General features: G+C 42.2%; 2 protein-coding genes across 3 annotated transcripts in view; both read right to left on the reverse strand.

The window, feature by feature from the left end:
* The window catches only part of LOC120902637 (hemicentin-2-like), a 110,231-nt gene extending 88,630 nt beyond the window's left edge, over window positions 1-21,601 (reverse strand). For both annotated transcript variants that reach the window (XM_040311531.1, XM_040311530.1), the window contains exon 1: window positions 21,499-21,601. In XM_040311531.1, coding sequence (XP_040167465.1) covers window positions 21,499-21,556 — 58 coding nt within the window. In that variant the 5' untranslated portion in view covers window positions 21,557-21,601. The remainder of the gene's footprint in view (window positions 1-21,498) is intronic.
* Window positions 6,461-7,765, reverse strand: LOC120902638 (mitotic checkpoint protein BUB3). The gene is made up of 2 exons (XM_040311532.1): window positions 7,494-7,765; window positions 6,461-7,414 (listed from the first exon to the last, which is right to left on the reverse strand). The coding sequence occupies exons 1-2, from the start codon at window positions 7,686-7,688 to the stop codon at window positions 6,626-6,628; spliced, it is 984 nt and encodes a 327-aa protein (XP_040167466.1). The 5' UTR covers window positions 7,689-7,765; the 3' UTR covers window positions 6,461-6,625.
* Window positions 21,602-21,873: the final 272 nt, after the last annotated feature.

The following is a 21,873-nucleotide window of genomic DNA, read 5'->3' on the forward strand; positions in this document are numbered from 1 at the left end:
CCTTAACTTACGACATATTTATGGTAGCTACATTTCATCACCAAGAGGAAAATTTATCAATGTCTTTCAAGCTTACACAGTAATATGTTTGTAATATTATAGTATCTAATGTTGAAGCTAAGTTGACCATGAATGTTGTTGTGCATTTTATAGCAACATTTATGAATGTTAAATATATCTCAAAAGACAGCGATTGAACATGTTATTTTTTCGGATTTAACAGTTAGGTTTTCTTTACTCGTTTTGATTATCAAACTTTTATGTGGAATGTTTTAATGACAGTTATGATGTTATGATGATAATATTAAATTTTATTATTATAGAGTTGGTCGTAAATCGTATGTTTAGTATTGGTTAAACCTGTCATTGAATTCATAGCATATCTTGTTAAAAACTAGCTTCATATTTGAAAGTTAAAAACTGAGTTAAGCTCAACAAAATAATTTATTTATTTTAATTTGCTAATAATTTATCAATCAAATGTCATGGCAGTACATATCTAAGATCGCCTACTCTTAACATAATTAGGGTATTAATCAATTTTTTTGTTCATGCCAACACGATTTGGCTCGCCCTTATGCATTGAGCAAATTTTGAGTTTCGAGGTATGGTCATGCTCAGAAGGGTTACTAATTGTAGATAGACAGTTCAGTAGCCTTAATGAGAATCATTTATCAATATTTTATTTTGCCTACTTTTGGGCGTTTTTAGGCATGCGCTTACGCTAGAAATACACGTTAAGGAGTTTTCGGTTGCTTTTTTTATTCACTCTAAATTGAATTTATGACTTAATTGTCCTCTCCTCCTGTCCTATGTAAAATACTCTTGGTAAAACTATTGTGTTCCGAATAGGATATTAAAATATTTTAAAAATGTTCTTATAATGTCTTTATAATGCACACCTGTAAGAAGGTGTTCAATTTTTAATCATAAAATTTGACAAATGGTGAATTATTGAAAAATGTTGTGTGACTTGTTTGTCGTGATTGAGCGATAAATAAAGAGCCTGAATTGCCTAAAACTGCTGAAAACTAATCTTGATTAAGAAGAAGCCACATTTCTGGTTAATTTAGAGTTGGTGTCTAAAAAGAACAGCTTTACTAAAGTCAGAAAAGCGACTCTAAAGGATCAAAATCTCTAACATTGACGTAAAACCAACAATCACTAATATCACTACCACACCATCACACAGAAGAGATATCATGCGCATGGTTTTCGTGTTTGTACATTTCATGAGCGAAATAAGCTTACGAATTTAACATTCAGCACCAAAGCGTCATCATGGCGAGCGTTATTGGGAGGAACATGCTTAATCACGCTAAGGCGCACAGTACACAATCAATTAGGAGCTAAGCCGATGCTTGATAAGCGCAATGCAAAGTATAATTTTAATTGTTAACGATGCAAGATACCAGACAGCATGGGAGCAAGTCTTGAGGCAACAAAATTACTGCATTATCCGGTTTTACGGTAGCCGTAAAGTGGTGCAGCAAAGGATTTTGTTGTTTTGCATACCGTTCGGATTACGATTTTTTTTCTGCGTCTGTTTCCTTGTTTACCTATTTTTGTGTACCCGGAAACCAAATAAAGCGATAAAATTTAAGCACGTTTCACGCTGATTATTTAAAAACCATGCCAACATTTCTATTTCCCATAAAGAAGGACCGTCCCTGAAGGATTGAGTTCTTTTCTTTACTCCTTTTTTGTGTAAATATACTTTTTATTATTCCCCTCTAAATCCCACTTTAACGACCCCCTCGATCGGGATTCGTTTCCACAAATCCTTCCAAATTTAGCTTCGCGTAGTGTTTGTGGAGCATTTTTGATGCTTTTTCCCAGCGTGTTTATACGCCAAGGTGTAACCATAGCAACAAGACCGCCGTATACCGGTTTCTATCTGCACTGTGTTGCTGTGCTCGTCGAGGTAACAAAAGGAAGTTGTACAATCCGTTCCAACAAGGGAGAGACTTCCACGTGTCCTTTCTATCCAGTATCCCAATGCCCTACGCTTTGCGGAAAAAAAATACCAGAACTCAGCCAACCCATGCCCGGATATTAAATCTTGCCACCTCCTTCCGGGATGCAGCAAACTCAAAGCAAGGCAAGGTCAGCACATTTCAAAGGATGTTCCTTTTTTGCGTGGGTAATAAAATAGGGATTTCTAGCGAAATTCGCAAAAAATAGGTCCCATAAAAGCATGCCACCTCCCCAGCGCCATACTACTGCTTGTTGTTTGTCCAACCCTCCCCCACGCAACATGGAAATCAAACAATCGATTAAACCTTTCAGGACCAAAAAATGAAAGCGCGAACATTGGGGACATTTTTTGTTGATGGCAGCGTTGCTCTTTCAAATACTAATCAGAAAATTGGAGTTGATTGTGTAGCGAGCAACCCTTTTTGGAACTTTTCCTTATGCTGGGAGCGAATCTGGAGGAACAATCTTTGAACTGAATAATTTACACCATCATAGTGCAAACATTTACTATCTTATCGTGCCAAACAACAATAGAAATGTGACACTCTTTTCTTTACTGGAACAGGACAGAACCTTTCGTAAAGTAAATATTGCCGAAATCGAACAGACACCAAAGAAACAAACTAGACCAATCGAGAAGGTCTCTTGAACTCGCTCTCTCTTTCTCCCACACTTACTCTCTTCTCTGTTTCCGGCTGTTTGATACCAGGTCAACGCAGCGCCCAAATCACGATAAAAGATAAAAACGTGCTTTTACCCAAATTTTGAGCCCATATCCCATGCGATGCGCGAGAAACTCTTCCAGTTTCTTATTTTTTCCACCGGCCTGCAGGCGAAGTGGGAAGAAAGGCTCGAGCATAACTGAGCTGACAGTTACACCGGTTCAGGTGCAGTAATACCTGGTTGGGTAATTCCCGTTCCCTTCCTTACGCTCCCTGCGATCGCTTTCCTTTGCTGAGTATCCCCCTTTGGTAGAGGTAAGAAAAAACTGAGCAAAAGTTTACCTTCTTTTTATTTCGCTTCCCTTCCACTTTTACATTCACTGATAACGACGACCGAAATATGCACACGTTTCCGCGCGCGGCTGGGAAGGAAACGTTCGTTCAACGAAACCATTGCCAGAACAAAAGTTGTAAAAAAAAAAGAAATAGCACAGTAAATAGTACACGAAAAGAAGGGAATTTGACCCTGGCAGCATCTTTTCTTGGTGTACATATTATCAAATATTTGCATTGTGTGTCCTGTGTCATTCGGAGCCCGCCTCCGTCCCGGCCCACTGATAAGGTGAAGTAATTTCATTTCTCATCCCAGCGCATGATGGTGTTCCGGAAGTGTTCTAGAAGCGAAGATTAAAGCGAGACGAAGAACCATGCCGCCAGTCCACCAAGAACCGGCATTAAACAGTAATGAAGGACGGGAGCGCGTATCTGTAAGGCGTAAATCGATTCACGAAAACAGAAAACGTGACAACCGTTGACACGAAACAGGTAAACTTTCTTCACCGAAATTTCTGTTCCGTTGGAATCGTTCTTCCGGTTTGTCGGATGCTCCGTACAGCTCAGTATCATTCATAAATGATGTAATTTTCTTCGTTTCTTCAACGGGCGCGAATTGTAGTGTTTTGATGGTGATGTAGCGTTTGCTTATGTCCGGGACCTTACGGTTGACCCCAGACCGGCCATATCCAAAGTAAGTGCAGAGCACAGCTAATGCAAACCGCGGCCCAACGAAGCTAGGATGAGACACGCTTCATCGCGCAAACTTCTAGCCAAATGTAATGAAGTACTATTTACGATCTAACTACTGCTAACCCGTAAATGGGAGGATTTCTGGGAGGCTGTGGAACATGGCCAAAGAGCGTCCGTTGCGTTGCTCTTGTGGCGAAAGTGTGGTGCTCGAGACCTTTCTCCAAAAATCCTACCCCGCCCGTTCGTAAACATCCGACGAGTAACGTCGTCATCAACGAAGATTGCTTGCTGGCAATCGAGAAAAGTAATGACATTTTCGCACAGCCACAGCAGAAGAGGCTAGAACCTTCGAATCATAGACAAATTTGCGACCGTAATATAAACTCGCTTCCGTTCCCGTTCGCTTCTCGGATGTTTTTATTGTTGTTGTTGTTCCAGTACTTGCAGCACCATGGGCGATTGGAGGAGCGCTTCCCGGGCAAATAGAACATATTGCCCCACCATTCGCTTTCATCTTTCATCTGAACAGCGTGTTCGTGTTCTCGAAGACCGTAGACCGCTACCGGACCGGATCATATCCCTTCAGCTGCTTCATCGTTGGCTCTATAGTACGTGATTAACCTTGATGTGCTGCCGTACTCCCGAATATGGAGTGAGAGGCCAAGCTTCTTCTGAAAGGTTATGGATCTAGATGGAAAGTTTTACAGTGCTGCTACTTCTACTGAACTAAGGCGGGAAACCACCGCCGCCGAAAAACGAAACCATCAGCATCGTACAAAGTGGAACATCCCGTTTTTGAAGGACCTGGAAACGAAGCACTGCGACTTTACTAGTGCCATCTCGGGGTAACCATGTAGGGCATAAATCGCTTCATTTATTTCCATTACGGGACGTGCATTAGATTTTTTGCTTTTCTGGAAGGCGCGCTCTTTCAACGTTTGCACACACACACACAATAGAAAAAAAACCTTTCAAAAAAGGATTACACCGGGAACATATTCGTTAGTGCTGCCACCCGAAAATATGAGAGCCCTCTCTAAAAGAGCCAGGGAGTTGTGAAATGGCGAGTTCATCAAATGGCATTTCTACGTTATGGAGTGCAATGAATTCTCGAGAAGAATTGGTGGAGAGACGTTTGTTACTGGGAAAATCCGCGTAACCCAATACCATGCGAACGGTGGATGTATTTTTCTCTTTACTGGAAATCTCCACCACGTTAACCTTGACCTTAATTGTGCAGCAATATGCTCTCAAATTTCAATCTCACTGTATTCCTGCACACAATCCGGATCCGTCTACGACGACATTATTAGTAGCTCCCCTCTAAACGCTATGTCTACTAGACGGTGTTCTGTTAATAGTGCTACCAGCTTCTCGATTGCCTTTTCCGTTAAGCTACCGAATGGTTACAAATTCAATTTACACTCGATCAAAGCAATCTCTGTCTATCGGTGATACGGACGGGCAGTTCCTACTAGCGCCAAGTCGATCCACTGCAAGGAAAGCAACGTGTTTGCTGGGATCGTGCGGTCAAGAATGCAAAACTTTTCCCTCGCATGGCGTCTTCAGAGTTAAGATAACGTTACTTTTGACTGTTTTTTCACGTCGCAAATGACCAACTTGGTGGTGATTGGTGCGCTATCGCTACCCCTCCACGAAGTTTGTGGCCCGGCGAATCTTGCCAGCACACGATATCAACCGTTGCTCGTTTCACGTTTCTACACGAACTGTTGGGTTTTTTTTTTGTTTTTGCTGGAAACTACTGCAGAACAAGTGAACCTCAACAGAAGGCTCCAGATTCACGGACTCCGGATCATAGTAATAGTTCCCGATAGGTGGTAGAGAGCCAAGAAACCATCAGACAAATCAGCAGTAATGCCCGCCATGACCATTGCCAGCAACGACTTTCACTTGTGTCTTTCCGTTTATCGGACACAATTTTATGTTCAAACTTTGCTCCGGCGCTGGAACGTGCCACAAGTTTCGGGTAACGGCAGTCAAACAGACCGACCGACCGACCAACCATCTTGACAGAAAAAGATTCCGGGAACCGACCAACGTTTCGACCTCTGGGGCAGATTTTGGAAAAGCGTTGGAGTTCGTTAGAGCTTTCCGGATATGCTCTATCTTTGCCCCACCCATCCCTTTATACCATTTCAACCCTTCCAACCACACATCTTCCCGCAGCCAATGATGAAGGGTAGGGCGCATGCCCCGAAGCGTGTGGAATGTGGTCAAAAACAAAAGATGTCCCACAGTGGCTGTTCCACATTCAGTAACACTATTTGGAAAATTGAACCCTCACCACCACCACCGGGTGCCTCCGGGCGTTTCCTCTCGTATAGGAGAAATAGTTGTGTAATCTTTCTTTTCATCTGTTCTCATCCACCTCCCCGGGAGCTGAGAAGCACTGACCATGATTGAAGCTGAAGCTAATTTTTCGTACTTGGTGAGCGTTCGAATCGAACGCCATCGTTTCATTACAGTGCAGTGTGGTGGTTAGGACGATTGCTCCGTATGGTTTTATGGCTAGTGCGGGAGAGAGTACATTGAAAGCAGTCCATTTGCAGTAAAAGGGACGAAACGAGCGTACCGCACTATGCCTCATTGAACTTCAAACGAAATTTGTCGGAATACAGCACCACCATGCAGGATTGCTGATATGAGCTTCCATGCACCCCGCGTCACCGCATGTTCTACTTTCTTCTTTTCTCTGCACTATCATCGTTGCATTAGTTGATTCAATTGAATTAAAGTGTGTTTAGCGTATGTTTGGAAGTAAAATTGGTTTGCTCTATATTTCCAGGAAGTCAATGGGCTATATTTCCTCTGTCCTTTCGTCCCTATCGAAAAGCTGGATGAGCACGTACATCGATTTAAATTCTACTTAACTAAACTTAGTTTATTACATTCAATACATTTAGAGCGCAAAAACCTCTCTCCCCCTCGAAGGTCCCATCCTATTTCGGTCGTGTCTCCTGCTCGCTCACGTAGCGCACGTACAGCGTCGGCTCCGGGTACGGTTCCGGTGGGGTTTCGGCCTCATCCATGTACGAACAGGCGATCGCGAGCGCACTGCCGTCCTCGCTGAAGCACAGGCTCGATATCGAACTGTCGTACATGTGGAACTGACACAGCCGCTTCTTGTTGAACCCATCCCAAATGTTTACGAACCCATCGGAACCGCCCGTGGCGAAGGTGTGGTACACGTTGTGGAAGCTAATCGCGTTCACCGGATAGATGTGTTCGATCTCGTTCTGCTTCGACCGATGGCACTTGAAGGCAAACTTTTTCTTCTGCCACTCGGGGCTCGGATTGAAGTACTCGAGCGCCACCCGGCCCTCGATCGAGCTCATCACGTAGCCCTCCTTGTTCGGGAAGCAGCGCACGGTGCGGGTCTGGTACTTGAGGGACGATTCGCGCCGCTCGACGTAGTTGCTCATGTGTCGCAGATCCCAGATCAGCACCTTCCGGTCGGAGGTGGCCACCACGAGCCGCTCCTCGATGCAGCTCATCGAGTACACCTTGCCGGCGCTCTGGTCGTACGTGCCGACACACTCCTTCTCGCGCCCGTCCCACAGCTTCACCGTCCGGTCCCAGCTGCCGGTCAGTATGCCGTTCACCATCGACGCGTACTCAACACACTTCACCGCGGCATCGTGCGTCCCCAGGTTGTGCTCGATGTGTGTGTTCAGATCGTACAGCTTCACCGTGTTGTCCAGCCCGCCGCTGACAGTTTTTACCGAATCCTGCACCCGGCGAAATCGGTAATCGGATTAGATGCATGTATCACGATAATCGGGACTAGAAAGCGAAAATGGAGCTTACCAGAAAGGCACAGTCCAGCACGGGCGAGGTGTGGAAAAACTTGTGCCGCAGCGTATTGTTGACAACATCGTACAGCCGGACGCTGGTGTCCCAGGACGCGACGAGCAGGAATTGGTTCGTTTTGGGCGCAAACTTCACCGACGATATTACGTCGCTCGGTGCGTTGAGGATTTGCACTTCCGCTTTGCGTGCCATTTCTGTGTGTTTTCACCCGAATAAATCCACAAATTTCTAGCAGCCGACCGCACCACAACACAAGCTTTGAACACAACGACAATCAATGATGCCGCAGCCAGCTGTCAAAACGTTCAAAACGACCGGTATTAGTACGCATGCTCAGATACAGGTGGCGCGACGAATGCCGACGATTGCCGAAGGGAGCCGAAGGTGACGTTCGAAAACGAGAAAAACGCGCACCGCGAATTCGGTGGAAGGTGGAACGCAAAGGGCTAAGGAACAGTGGTAGTGACGAAATCGATATTACGCTTGTTCGTTTAATTTGGCCGTTGCTTGTGTGTGAGATTGTATACCATCAAGTGCTGTGGCGTTCTTATTTGACCGTTTTATGGATGGAAAGATTTTGATCGAGCATACATGATTTTTCAAGAGATTCGCAACCATCGTCAGCATTCACGGAGCCTGATATGAAATAGGAAAAATACGGGTTGAGTGAGAAAAAATAGGGATAGGATTTAAAACACAACCCCTCGACAAAATTTGTGGTACATGAAGCTAAAATTAATTATTCCTTCAAATCCATACAGTAGACTACAAATCCTTTCCAAAAAAGGGTTTTACCGCCCCTAAATAGAAGTGGATGGAATTATTTCCCTCAAACATAAGATAACGGTCACCGAAACACTGTTCCACCACCCCGCAGAATGATAACAGCTCAAGGGTGGGAGAAAAGCCTGCAGGCAAATTGTGCTGTGGATTAAGAACTGCTTGAACCCTTAAGATAGCGTTATTGTATGTGCAGCACAGAAATAAGTCCCACCGGAACCGGTGATCACGTGCTGATGCTGCTGCTGCTGTGGTGTGGATTGAAGTCGCGTAACTTTTTGCCACACGGTAGCTTAGTACGAGAGCGAGAGCCCACGCAGCCAAGCCAGCATACTTTTGCCACAAGCGTTTACGGTAAACTTTTCGTCTTACCGAGAAGTGTGCGGCCGCACACTTTTCTTATAGATGGGGAAAAGAAAAAGCCATTCTAAGCACACTCGACACGCGTCGACGTATTCTAATCTTTTAATTCGTTCATTTGCACGCGCCCAAAGCTCGCGACCCGCTTACCCGGTGTGGAAAACCGTACGTAGGTTTAATCAGATTTGCACAGATTCTCGTATGCGCGACCTGCCACCCGCCACTGGAAAATTGTTGTAGAGCTTCGTATGATGCTGCTCGTTCTGAGCATGCTTGGAGAGGGAGAATATTTCATGTGTACTGCGTCCATTTTTTCCCCTTTATCAGACTGTTGATTTTACTTTCAGGATGTTAAAAATTCGGGCAACAATTAGACGCTCCAAGCTACCCGGGCATCAACAAACCCACAACGGTACAGAAAAACACAAAACCAGTCCAATTCGAATGCTTTTTGTACATACCGTACAACCCGTACGAAATGGTGCACGGTCGGGTTGACGATTTGGAGGTAAAATATTTTAGCCCTTGCCGTTCCGCTCTAATGATTTTAATAAGCTCTCTCGTATAATTTACCCGGCTCCTAGTCCCTTACCCGTTTTCGCCGTGTTCTTCAGCACCGTCCGATGTGAATTTTCTAAAATTTACGTTGGTGGTATCAACTCGGGAGGCTCAAACACATATCACCAACAGCACACAGTGACGCTGCTGTCCATGAAGCTCACGAAACGTCGAACGACAGGCGCACGAATACTCGGCATGTGGTGCCTGGTGAACGTTTGCTTATTAAATAATGAACGATAACGCCTTCATTAGCATGCGCCTTGTGGGTTTGCAAATGATGGACGTTGGCAGCCAAAATTCGCAAGTAGTTTGCTTTTTCGGTAATTGATTAGATTTAATTTAATTATGTGCGAATCATATAGTTGCCGCGTAGATTAAATGTCAGTTACACCCTAGACCCATCCCTCACGGGTTTGAAGCTCGGTTTTGAATTCCAAACAGCTTTAGAGCAACCTACGCAGCAAAGAGAATGCGCACTAATATTTGTACGAAATACAGCTTTGAGCATTATTTGTGATATAATGCCACCCTTTTAAAAAAAAGTTCCAACAATTTACAGCTCAATGCACAGTTTGCGTGTTTGCAGTTTGTTTTAATGAACAATATAAAAATATTTATAGACCACTGGCACTACCCAAAACCACAGTGTAGTTGATGAAACTTGTCGAAACTCTTCATAAACCGGCCGCACATCTCGTCGGGCAACGTTTCCGGACATTTCGGTGGCCATTACTCTCACCCGCACGCACCCCGAAGCCGCACCGGATGGATAAACCAGTTGATGGCGGACCGAGCCAGTGCTGGGTGCATTCCGATACACGCTTCTGGGTGCCTGGGTGTTTGCGTGTATCCATAAATTAAGAAGAAAAAACACGGTGATTCCAAACCCAATTGCAGTGAGCAACACTCCGCTCGTTTTTTTTTTTTCGTTGTTGTTTATGCTACTCCAATATCCTTCCCTTCAACCGAAACGTCCACCGGCGATGTGCCTACCACTGCCGGTTCGCATAGTTAATTACGCTTTTTTCTTTGTCACCGTGGACATCAAACTCGGGATCGTTCTTTGCAAATGACCGATCGAAATGGAACTCCTACTCCTGCACACGGTCGTACAAAAAGGGGGTTGGGTGGTGGTGGCAGTGCTGTCATTAGCTGCGCTTGTGTGCGAATTTATAATCTGCAAAATTTACGACCTTCAACAGAAAACCCCAAATGCAAACCACAGCGAACCAGCTGGCCTCAGCACACATATATCCACCGGGTTTTAGGGGTGTGTGATAGGAGTGCATAAGAAGCGAAACAGACACCCCCCCCCATCCCCTCCCCTCTCTTGGTCTTCTCCTGTCTACCGAATTTAAGGGATGCGTACCGATGACTGGACAAACAAAAACTCCCGAGCACAATGATCCATTAAAATGTCCTCTCAAACACGCCATTTCGCTCCCACGGGAAACACTAACATGAGGTTTTTAGTAGTGTAGTGCTGTCACGGTGGTTCACGCTTCCCACCGCCAGATGGCACCATCGGCCACACACTACACGTCGAACGGCAGAGTTCAGTTGCACTTGCACGTACCTGCAGCACAAGCGACAGTGAGCGCGCACTCACAGCTTTGTGCGGTGTCATTATTGAACATTTGTTTGCACAAACCAGAAATGGAACGCCATGAACACAATATGATACCAAACGCTTCACATGAATGGTAAACGGTGGTGTGGCATCTCCTGCAACATACAAAGCCGAGCTGAAGCTTTGCTGCATAGCGGTATTCTTCCGTGTGCTTTATTTCTGTCTATTTTGGGTCAGATAAGAAAGGCGGCTTTCATTTTAATGAGAGGAGATTTATTCGTTGAAGGCCAGGTTTATCCTCACAAAAGAGGCTCTAGGAAGTAACCATTTGGGGCAGCAAAGAAGGATCAATGCTTTAGTATTTTGCTGATGCATCAGGCTAAGCATTATAGAGATTCTTGAATAGCATTAACAAAATCGTTCGCCTATTAGATTAAGGGCATAACATGGAAATCTATTTTGTTAACAAAACAAACTTGAAGCCTCAAAAACATTCAGCGAAGGATTCAACGAACTGTATTGCATACTGACCTCATCAACCCACACTTTCCTAATTGAATCCATTTGCCTGGCGGAGCTTACACAAAGGTTTACGGGAAGCGGAAAAACGCTTTTCATAAACACTTCCGCCCGGCGTGGTACAGAGCAGAAACCAACACAATGCGTGTAATAAATTGAGCATAAAACCCCGAAAGCCCAGATCGCCCGAGAGACTCATTAACTGGCCCACCGAGCCAGTGGCCCCGGCAAATGGCATCAATTAATATCCCTCCGAATGCCAATCATTCATCGGTGCTCGTTGAAATGCTCATAAATCCTGGCCGGGCCAAAGTTCGGCGAAACAAATGCACAATCGCTATTGGATCCGTTTATGAGCGGCCTACAAAAATAAGCATTAATATCCATTGCATCTCTTGCCCGCGCCAGCAGACTAAAAGGTCCCACCCCAAGCTTTGTGGTTTAATCGATGCATCCGAGGGAGTGGGAGGGGGGAAGGGGTGGTGCGGGCGTGTGAGAAGAGTGCACAATAAATCGATCCACTCACCGACGGCCGAGCTGTGGATGGAGTAGGGAAAACGATTTCATTTCCGCTAAAACGCACCGAACTGTGCCGTAAAAGGCGGCTTTGGTTTTGATATAATGTGGTGAGTTGGCTCTTTTAGCGCTGTTTATTATCGATCAAATGGGTGAACGTTTGATACTGATTTGCTGTTTGCTGTGATGGACGGCAGACAAACAAACCCCCGAGACGTAAATAACTAGAACTGCGAGACATTCGAATTGGGTGCCTTTATCTCATTCCTTTCGCATGGCCGCGAGTCTTTTCCGATGGCCGATGACCGGAAGATAACCGCCATGTTGAAATTGATGATCGGATTATACATCACTTTTGTGGTCTGTGTGGGCTTTTTTTACTGCCTTGCTATCAAATCCCCATTCGCTGCTCGTAATCGATGCGTTTCGTTCAACGTACCAATTGAGCGGCGTTCGATGATTCTCCAAATGATGTTCAAAATTGGCTACAAAATACTAAATAGAGACATAAATTAGTGCACTGAGTTTCATACATTGAAATGCGCGACTAAAGTTCGAACTGAGCCTAATCTTTGAACCAGTTTGCTGTGAGGTAGTATGATGCTAACTACGCGCACATTAAGCTGTAATCGTACATTTCCAGGTCAGCTGAGCTCGTTTGAAGGTTTTGAACGAAAGCAGCCCTTACAGTTCCTAAAGCACTCATTACGAATGCAAATGAGGTCTGGATGGTTCGAATCGATGGTGTTTTTCGTTCGCTTCTTTTGGCAGAGGGCATGGGAAAATCCAAAAATCCATTTGATACTCTGCCAAATGTCGGCCAACTCAAGCAAAGCATACTGGCTGACCAGAAACTGAAACCCCAAACCGTACCGGAAACAGCACCACATTGCGCACCATTATTGGACCACTTGCGCGGTAGGGATTCGCAAGGAAATGTTTGCTGTGCACTTGTCCCTATCGCGAGATCATAGGAATGTGGGGTGGGCGATAACGATGGCCAAATTACTATTGAAAGTTGTAAAAAACCAAACTCCCTGCTGAAGCGTACGTGTGGGGAGCAGTGTGCCCGCAACCAAAGTTTGCTTCTGCGTTACGATCGGTAATCTGTAGACCAGGAAGCGGCTGAAGTCTCATTACGCACGCACACAAGAGGGTCGATCGTTGTCCATCAAATGTAATCAATATATTTACGATTGGTCATGCAGGCGGACACCGGGCAACCGCACACAGTCGATCCAGCGACCCCTAGTAGCTAGGGCAGCGTCTAGGGTGTCCCGCGAAAGAAACATCAAGCCAATGATGGCGCGATAACTGGCGAGTGAACTTTTGCGCTATAAATACGGTGTTTATGACGATGGCAGTTTTATACCGCCTTGCGTAATGACCGATCCACTTGACCTTCTTTGTGCCTTTCCGCTGAAGAATTGCGTGAGATCAAACCAATTCCCGGGGAAACAGTGCGCTTCACGCAAATAATGGCCCAGATGTTTCGATGTTCAGTGGGTACGGGGTAGGGACGAAAATTGAAAATTCCATTGATGCACCACGACGCACGGATTGGGTTCGGTGCGGGATAAAAGTTTAGTATCTATCTCACGTGTTGTCAGCATAACATCGGGTCATAAAATATGTGTGAAACAGGCGAAAACCAAGACAACATTCGTATCGGATGGATTCGTGTGCACGATGGAGGAATACAGAATCAGTTGATCAGAGTGATCACTGTGGTGAAGTGTGTTATTATGATGTTCCTAGGAACGAAACTTTTCATCTGTTTTACGGTTTAAGGTAAGGGATTTTCGGCTCATTTGAGCTTATCAAAATTTCGCTATCCTATCTGTCAATGCATAACACTCAGAGAACAGAATAGAGCTTCTTAACTAAACTGTCCCGTTCCAAATCATTCATTTGCGAAGCAATTCACACCAGGTAAGGCGCTAATCGACCTGAAGAAGAAGAGGATTACATCTTCAAAGAATTGTTAATACTGTTCGAGAAAAGATGAATTCATACTTGTCTTACCCAGTTCAACTGCAATCCGAGCACATTTCTGTACTGATTATAGAAATGCAATGAAAACTATTCATAAGGATATTACAAAGGCTGGTCTTATCAATTCAAATCAAGAAATAAATGAGAGTTTTATTAAATGCCTAAGGCCATAACGAGCCTTCACTATTATATTTGAGTGCTCCCTAATTCGGCATACTTTTTTTTTTTGTTCGGTTCAGCTAAAGCAAACTTAGATTGTAAAACATTTTAATATCTGAATAAAAAATGCCATAGAAAAAAGCTCAGAGAAGTGATACACTATACACTACTTTTAGTTTCTACAGCCGCAACCCAAATTCTCGTGTTTTTGCTATATCTTCAAAAGATATGATATTGGTCAGTATGAGATGTTTGTTTGTGGTTAGAAAAAAGGAATTAGATCTAAATTCCTGTTCGGCACACTATTGACCAAATGCTCCATTTTTTATTCTAAGTTCTCTCAAGCTTTTCAAACATCGACTACAAATGTATTTACAACGGAAAATTGCCAGTTTTTCATATACCCTTATCAAAATTATTGTTTCAATATTTTCTACCCAATTAACCAATTACCCAATTGTAACCGCAATCGTGTATAATTTTGTAACGATACATTGTGTTCCTGAAAAATCAACTTTTTTATTTTATATTTTTATACAAATGGCCTTAGCAAGTTTTTTTTAATGATTGCTTAAAGTCATTTCAAACCACATTTACTATGTTTGTTGTTCTTGCGCCAGAGCACTGACTTGTTGAAAGACGTGACTGGTCTTTTGGTACAGTAATCAACTCGTACGACTTAACAACATATCAGTCATGGGTTCAAGTCGCGAATAGACCGTGCCCCCATAAGTATGACTGACTATCTTGGTATGTGTAAACCATCAAGTCACTAAAAGCCAAGCCCCACTAGTGGTTAAGGCTGGCAAAGAAGAAGAAGCAGACAATGCAACAAAATATAAATAAAAAAAAACATATTCCGAATTTAAGTAAAATCAACCTTCTCTCGTAATTTATTCAATTGCGGTTATAGAAACTAGACGGTACACAGTAACGGATTCCCCAAAAATGCTAACGATTACATTGAGCATACGCATATAACTGAATACGCAAAGCTACATATAGCGCGCAGAGCGTTGTAATGAAGCATTGGCTCTTCTTGTGTGACTTCTCTCATTAAAAACATCTAATCGAAACATTACAATTAACGTCCACCGCTTATCTAGGATGCTGCGTTTAACTCCCATCCCGACTGTCTGTCAAGGGTTTACCATCCGCTTGCTTGATAACGACGAATTCGCATTGGAATCCTGTAAACAGATATTGCTTGAACAGCAGCTTTTTATGTGAAAAATCCATGCTATTGATGTATTTAAAAAGACAAAAATATATTTTTAGAAATGAGTAAAAGACAGATTGTCACGGCTTTAAGCACTGTTATAACTGTAAGACTGTAAAATAATATAAAAACTGCTTTCGAGAAATAAAACCTCCATGGGGACATAACTAAAATAAAAAACTAAACACAAACAAAAGCTATAAATAATCAAGTTTTACAAGCACCATGAACACATACCAAACTGACACACACACACACAAACCCTATTTCAAGCCACAACAAATTCCTGTTCCGTATCGACAGTAAGTTAGTAAAGTTCGAGTAAGAAATCCATTAGCTTTGCGCGTCCAATCGAACGTATCAATTCTGCCCCGGGAGAGAAAACTCAATGGACCATCGTACTGTCGCAGTCACGAAGCGCCGGTTTTCCTCGGGGCTGCCCAGTGAAGCAAAGCGGATGTGGACAGTGTAGCAACTTTTCAATTTTATCACTAAGCACTAACCCTGTAGTTCTCAAGGACCCATGCGAGTGGCCGTGTGTCTGCGTGAGTGTGTCTCTATTCACGCTCATATGTGTATAATTGAGCTGCGAATGCTGCTAGTATCATGAAGCAAAACGAAACAACGATAAAGTACTTAAAAATACGCTAGTTTCCTGTCTTCGGATACTATGTTAGCGATGGGACCAGCTTCAACCTCTTGTAATCGCAAAAAAAAAACCGAAACCCATGGCTTTCCCATTGCAATGCACCATTTGGTGAGGCGGTATTGATTTCGAATTTCTCGTAGCAAGCATTTTTCTTACCGATTAGCTTTCCGCTCGGACGGGCATCGTCTCGAAAGGAGCTGAGCGGTAATGCATTGCCTTTACGACATGAGCCTTTCGTCGATTGCTCTGGGTAGCGGCCTGGGAGATGCTTGCCGCCACTGCAAGACAACGTTGGCACATTCGGAAAGCAAATGGAAAACTATTTCCGCCCTTTCTGCCCTTTTCTGCTTTCAGGTGCTTTTGCTCTTTTGTTTCCCATTCAGTGGTAGAAACAAAGCGAGACAGCTTCTTAGAAAACTGCATTCTGTTGAGAAACGACCGTTTGGTAGCGTACAGCGTTATGCACATTTGCAGCAAAAGTGCAACGAAAAATCACTTGCCAGCGCCATTTCGACTGGAGCGCAGGTCACCGTCACCGTTCACCCACTCACTGGTGAGAAGATTTATGGAACACAGCATGGAGTAAAAGGCTCATGAAACGGGTTTTTTTGTTGTTTCTTCTCAATGTGAGGTGATATTGTAACGCGCGCTAGAAAACGCTATCTAAAGAAGCAGAAAAATGGCGAAATGGGGGACTTTCTTTGGGGTTTGGAGCATTGCTTGTATCACTGTCAACGGACACGATGTATGTGCCCGTGAGCGTGGGTATGGAGGATACGTTGAAAAAGCTCCAAACACACAACTCCAATGAACAACTTTAATCGCTTGAATGCTTTGGCATCTCTCGGGAGAAATTCTTTTCTTTACAGATCTTGACGACGCTCTACCGAGAGCGGAACCGGAATCAGAATGTGGACATTGCAGCACCAAGTTATAAGAGCCAGAAAGAAAAATAGAGAACGTTAAAACACACTGTAGTGAGGTGGAAAAGCTTTTTGGCGAAAGGCGAATCGATATGCAACCGGTGATGGTGGTGCATCGGGCACTGTATGCGGGTGATGAAAATAAATGGATGTTCTGCTGGAACATTGCAGTGCTTTTAGCTTTCTAAACCTTTTGTCTGAAGGTCTGAGAAAGCGCGCTAAAGTGAGTAAACATAGAAGAGTAAAAGAGAGAGAACACACGTTAATCTAAAATGCCCGCAGCGCACAAGAAAAACTGTTTGAAATGCAGGTGAGAGAGCTTTTCATTATTCAGGATCATATAAATGGCACACTTTGAAGGATGGTGCTATCGATTGGGAAATGGAAACAGATGGCATTTTACTGTTTCTACCAAAAGATTAGTGAGAGAATATTTTATTGTCATCTTTGTATAAAGTCACAATTTTGTACTTTTTTTTACGTTTTGCTTAACTAAGCCCTACTGATTTCAATAAAAGGGTTGTTTCATGTATAAAAAATTTGACCAGCAAAACGTTTTCAACAAACTCCATTCAACTCGTACCATGATGTTCAAGTATAAGAGTCAAGATAAATGCGTTTTCGAAGCGCTGTATAATTCAGGCTCATAAAAGATTCCTCAAATTCATGCATAATCGAACGATCTCATCAAGAACTTATCGACAGCTTTTAAGCAGCTGTGCGAACAAAAGCAGCGCAATATTCTTATTATAACATCAGGATTACTCAATCTATTTCTAAGGTCAAGAAGCGACGGCTGTCGCATTTATCAAAAGCTATGAATTTGCCATTCCTCATCCATGAATTTCTAATTAAGCCTAGCTAATTGGCCACACCGTTATGAGGCTAAATTTAGATTGCTTTCCAAATGGCATGGCACACCACACGGGAACGATGGCTTAGTTTTGGAACATAAAAAAAAACTATGCGCAGACACTCACAGATACACATGGTCTCATAAAATGCCACTCTCGGGTTTCATATCCGCATCGCCTTCCATTCGCTTGGAAAATCGGCCAATTAAAGCATTAATCAATTTTTGTTGCTTTTTTTATCTACCCGACGATGTTTTTTTTTTTTGTTTTATTCGGCTTTTCGCTTTTCCGTCCTACATCAGCTTTCAGGAATGAAAAATATATCGCAACGAGAAAAAAGCTTTAAATTTTCAGAGTACGGCTGGAGAAATCATCGACATAATTTGATTCTTAAAACTAGGTCAGAAAGCTGTGAAAACGTTCCGGTGAAATTTTGGTGGTTTGATGGAGCAAAGCAAAGAACAAATAGTATTTTATCATTTGTTTTGCACTTATCTCACGATTCCATTACCAATCACTAAGGAATGGCAAATATTTGTCGATGAGAAGTGTCGAACCAAAAAGTGGAAATGAGAAGAGATGATGAAAACATTTATTTTTTGCTGGTATTTTACATAAAAACAACAAGCTATCAAAAAGATTCTGTACAAGACGGTGCTCCTTCAAATTAGCAGTTTGAAATGAAATTATGTTTTGGTTTTTAGCGTGTGTATGGTTATGATTTAAACTGATGAGCTGCTGAAATGGTGTAAATTTGTTCTCGTTCATTTTTGGCCAATCCAATACAGGGTCGAGATCGTCATGCTGGTATACACTAAGAAAGACTCTCTGTAACTACTTAGAATACCCATAGTTTTCTGATTAAGGTTGAACATAAGTGTATTAAATGAATAAAAATAATAATATATAATATAAGATTACTAGACTAGACTAGACCCGGTTAGTCGAATGATTAGGAGTATAGTCTAGTAATGGCAAAAATGAAGTTATGGTTCAAATCGATTCCGGGTAGTTTCGATTTTTTGTGGAATGGGCTCCAGAATCGAAATTCGCTCCTGAATCTCGATGAAAATAAAACATTTTGAAGTACATTTGAATCTTTTGCGACTTATTAAAAAGGGATCGAAGCATCCAGTACTTTCGTGCAAAAACCGTGGAATCATTTTCACAGTTTGATGGAAAAGCATCAATCGTGCATTTTGGTCATTTTTTACAACGTTGATAAAATTAAATCGACCTTCATAGCAATTGGATTAACAATCAAAGGAATCTGATAACAGAGGCTTTATGTTATGATATCCCAAATGTTGATTGTTTAATATAAAAATGTTATTGAAATCACTTATTTATTTAACAAATAATAACATATTCAAATCAATCTGGCAGCTCAGAGTTCATATCAAACATATTTAGAAAGTTATGGAGATTGAGGAGTCAGTTCAAATTCTGGAGCAGATTCTGATTCTGGAGCTGATTCTGATTCTGGAGCCGATTCTGATTCCAGCACCGATTCCGATTCTGGAGCGGAATTCGCTTTCGGAATTGGCATCGATAACGGAGATGGATTCGCAATCAGGTAGATCCGATTCCAAGCTCCCACTACTAGTTTAGTCATATCGAAGCATTATGGGCAAGGTTTTATTAAGGTTTTATGGGCTGCTTAATGTTGTCTGTTTCTGTGAGTGGGGAATCCCTTCACGATTCTAGTCAGTTTTTTGTATGTAGTTTGACAGTTGGAGGCTGAAATCATGTAAACACTCCATACAAAACCACACATAAAACTAGCCTGCAATTTTCAGTCTAGATTATTCTAGCCTCAAAGCTAGAATTAGATGGCAATGGCAGAATGGCAAAACAAGGTGGTGTTTACATTTATCCCAAGGTGCATTAAAGAGATCTGGTGATGGAATCCAGAATCAAAGGGTATGTAGTCCAGGTTGTCTCATAGCATGTTTTTATAACCAAATTTGAATATCACTTTTGACAAAATGGGTGAAATCTTTTGTTCAAACAAGCTTTCTGGAGGCTTAACGAATACTCAAAATCTTAAATCTCTTAAAATCTTCATTCAGAAACAGAAGCGATAAAAATCAGCCTTCTAAATTCATGCACCTTGGAATAAGCTCACCTATATATTATACTCACTTAGATAGTTGCTCGAAAACAGCTGACAGGCTGAAACTTCAGCCTACGAACTTAAAACGGAAAGGGCCCCAGTGATGAAAAATATATCGTTATATTTCTCTATTTTAATTACGTTGAGTGATAATATATCATAATTAAGGAAAATAAATTATACTTTGAACAAATATATTTATTTTGAAGTGTTTCCAATTATGTAGTATTAAAGAATTATAGTGTCTGATATTGTTTCGGATTTTTGACTGATATTACTTAGATACGCGGATTTCAATCAATTTATATGGCTAAAATCATAATGACAGAGAGTACCATCCCCTCATAGCAATCCTATCATGGTGCGTGGTACTGCATAGGTTGCAAAAGCCGGTATAAGCCGGCCTGTGCGCGTATGACGTTGGTTTTAATTGATTTTAGTTTAAAAAATAATGTTCATTTCAGTTCTAAATTCATTTTGTTAAATGTAAAGGAGTTCGTATCGCAATATATTTTAAGACATGCAACAAATTGCATAAAATATCGAAAGAAAATATCATCACCGACCCTTAATAAACATTCTTATGTTGGATCATATATGTATTCATCCTTAACCTTGAGCGTAAGGTAATCAGAGCGTACTTTTTTAAATTTGACTTTCTATGATTGACTTTAGCAGGATAATTACAGGGTTTCCCACGATTTATTGGTCAGTTCCCATGATTTATTGGTGCGTTCCCACGATTTATTGGTTGGTTCCCATCAATTTTTGGTTCGTTCCCATATTTTATTGGTATTTTCCAATTGGATATCAATACAATTGGACCAACAAATTCTGGGAAACGACCAAAAAATCGTGGGAACGCACCAAAAAAATATGGGAACCCACCAAAAATTGATGGGAACCAACCAATAAATCGTGGGAAACCCTGTAGTCGTAGATTATCGAGGGTCCGGTCATTAAAACTCGTTAACTTGGTACAAGAAACCAGTACAGATTAAAAATATAACACAACATTTAAGAGCCGATAAACACAATCCAAAGATTGTTGTGCTTAGTACGCTGAAGCCCCAAACAGACAAAACATGTATAGATGTATGTATTGAATTGCATATGTAATTGTTATATATGCCGTGCGCTTATGAAACAGAACAGGAAACGCCGCAAGCAAAACCAAGAGCATTGTGTACCTATTACAAGCAACACCAACAATCTGCCGTAGTATGAAAGCTAGAGAAATAGATTATATTCAAACCAAGACTCAAACCAAGGAACCAAGAAAGATATCTCGTCCTCTATCAAGTTACTAATACAATCTTATCAGGTCATAATAATCTTACCTACAATCATAATAAAAAATCGATTATGTCTTTCGCCTGTTTGAAACAGACCACACACGTGAAATAACAAACGATAAATGAAAAAAAAAAAAACATAACAAGTAAAATGTACGAAACATTTTCATCCAATTTATTTCAGAAAAATATTGCAATTGCGTTGCATTCGAAATAAACAGGCATGTTTCGACCGTGGAGTGCTCTACTGCTCGCTCAGTATGCATTATTTCCATTAAAAATTGTTTATTACTTTATGCTGAAACAAAGCAATAAATACCCCGACCTCAAGTTGACACCAATGCAAAATCTACTTTTTCAGTTCCACTTTTCAGTCGCCCACCTCAATTTACTCTCCGTTTAAGAAACAATTCTTTCACACCCCAAAGAAAACAATTTTTGCCTCACCCACCAATGTGTAAGCGTAAATCATGGCATGGCACTTACCTAGCACGTACACCAGCAGTATCCAGATGTCCAACGTAAGCCGCTTGTGACACTTCATGGTGATTGGGTTGTTATGCTGTGGTGGTCGCAAACAACGACTATTGTGACTCCTTTCTTTCTTACGGTTCGTTTTACCACATCGAAAACCTGGCTGTACAGAATAGGAATGAGAAATCACTTCGGAAAACCGATTTTCCGATCCCACTACTTTTGCACCTTTTTCCGGTTGCGATATATATATTCCCCCCCCCCCCCCCCCTCTCCCAATCGGACTGCACTCGGAATAAAGCGCACACTGGGTTGCAATTTATATTTTCAATGCAAAACCTTCCACTGCTGAGAAAACACGAAACTTCTCTTTTCCCACTCACATAC

This window comes from Anopheles arabiensis, chromosome 3 (assembly GCF_016920715.1).
Source record: "Anopheles arabiensis isolate DONGOLA chromosome 3, AaraD3, whole genome shotgun sequence".
In the NCBI taxonomy this organism is placed as follows: Eukaryota; Metazoa; Arthropoda; class Insecta; order Diptera; family Culicidae; genus Anopheles; species Anopheles arabiensis.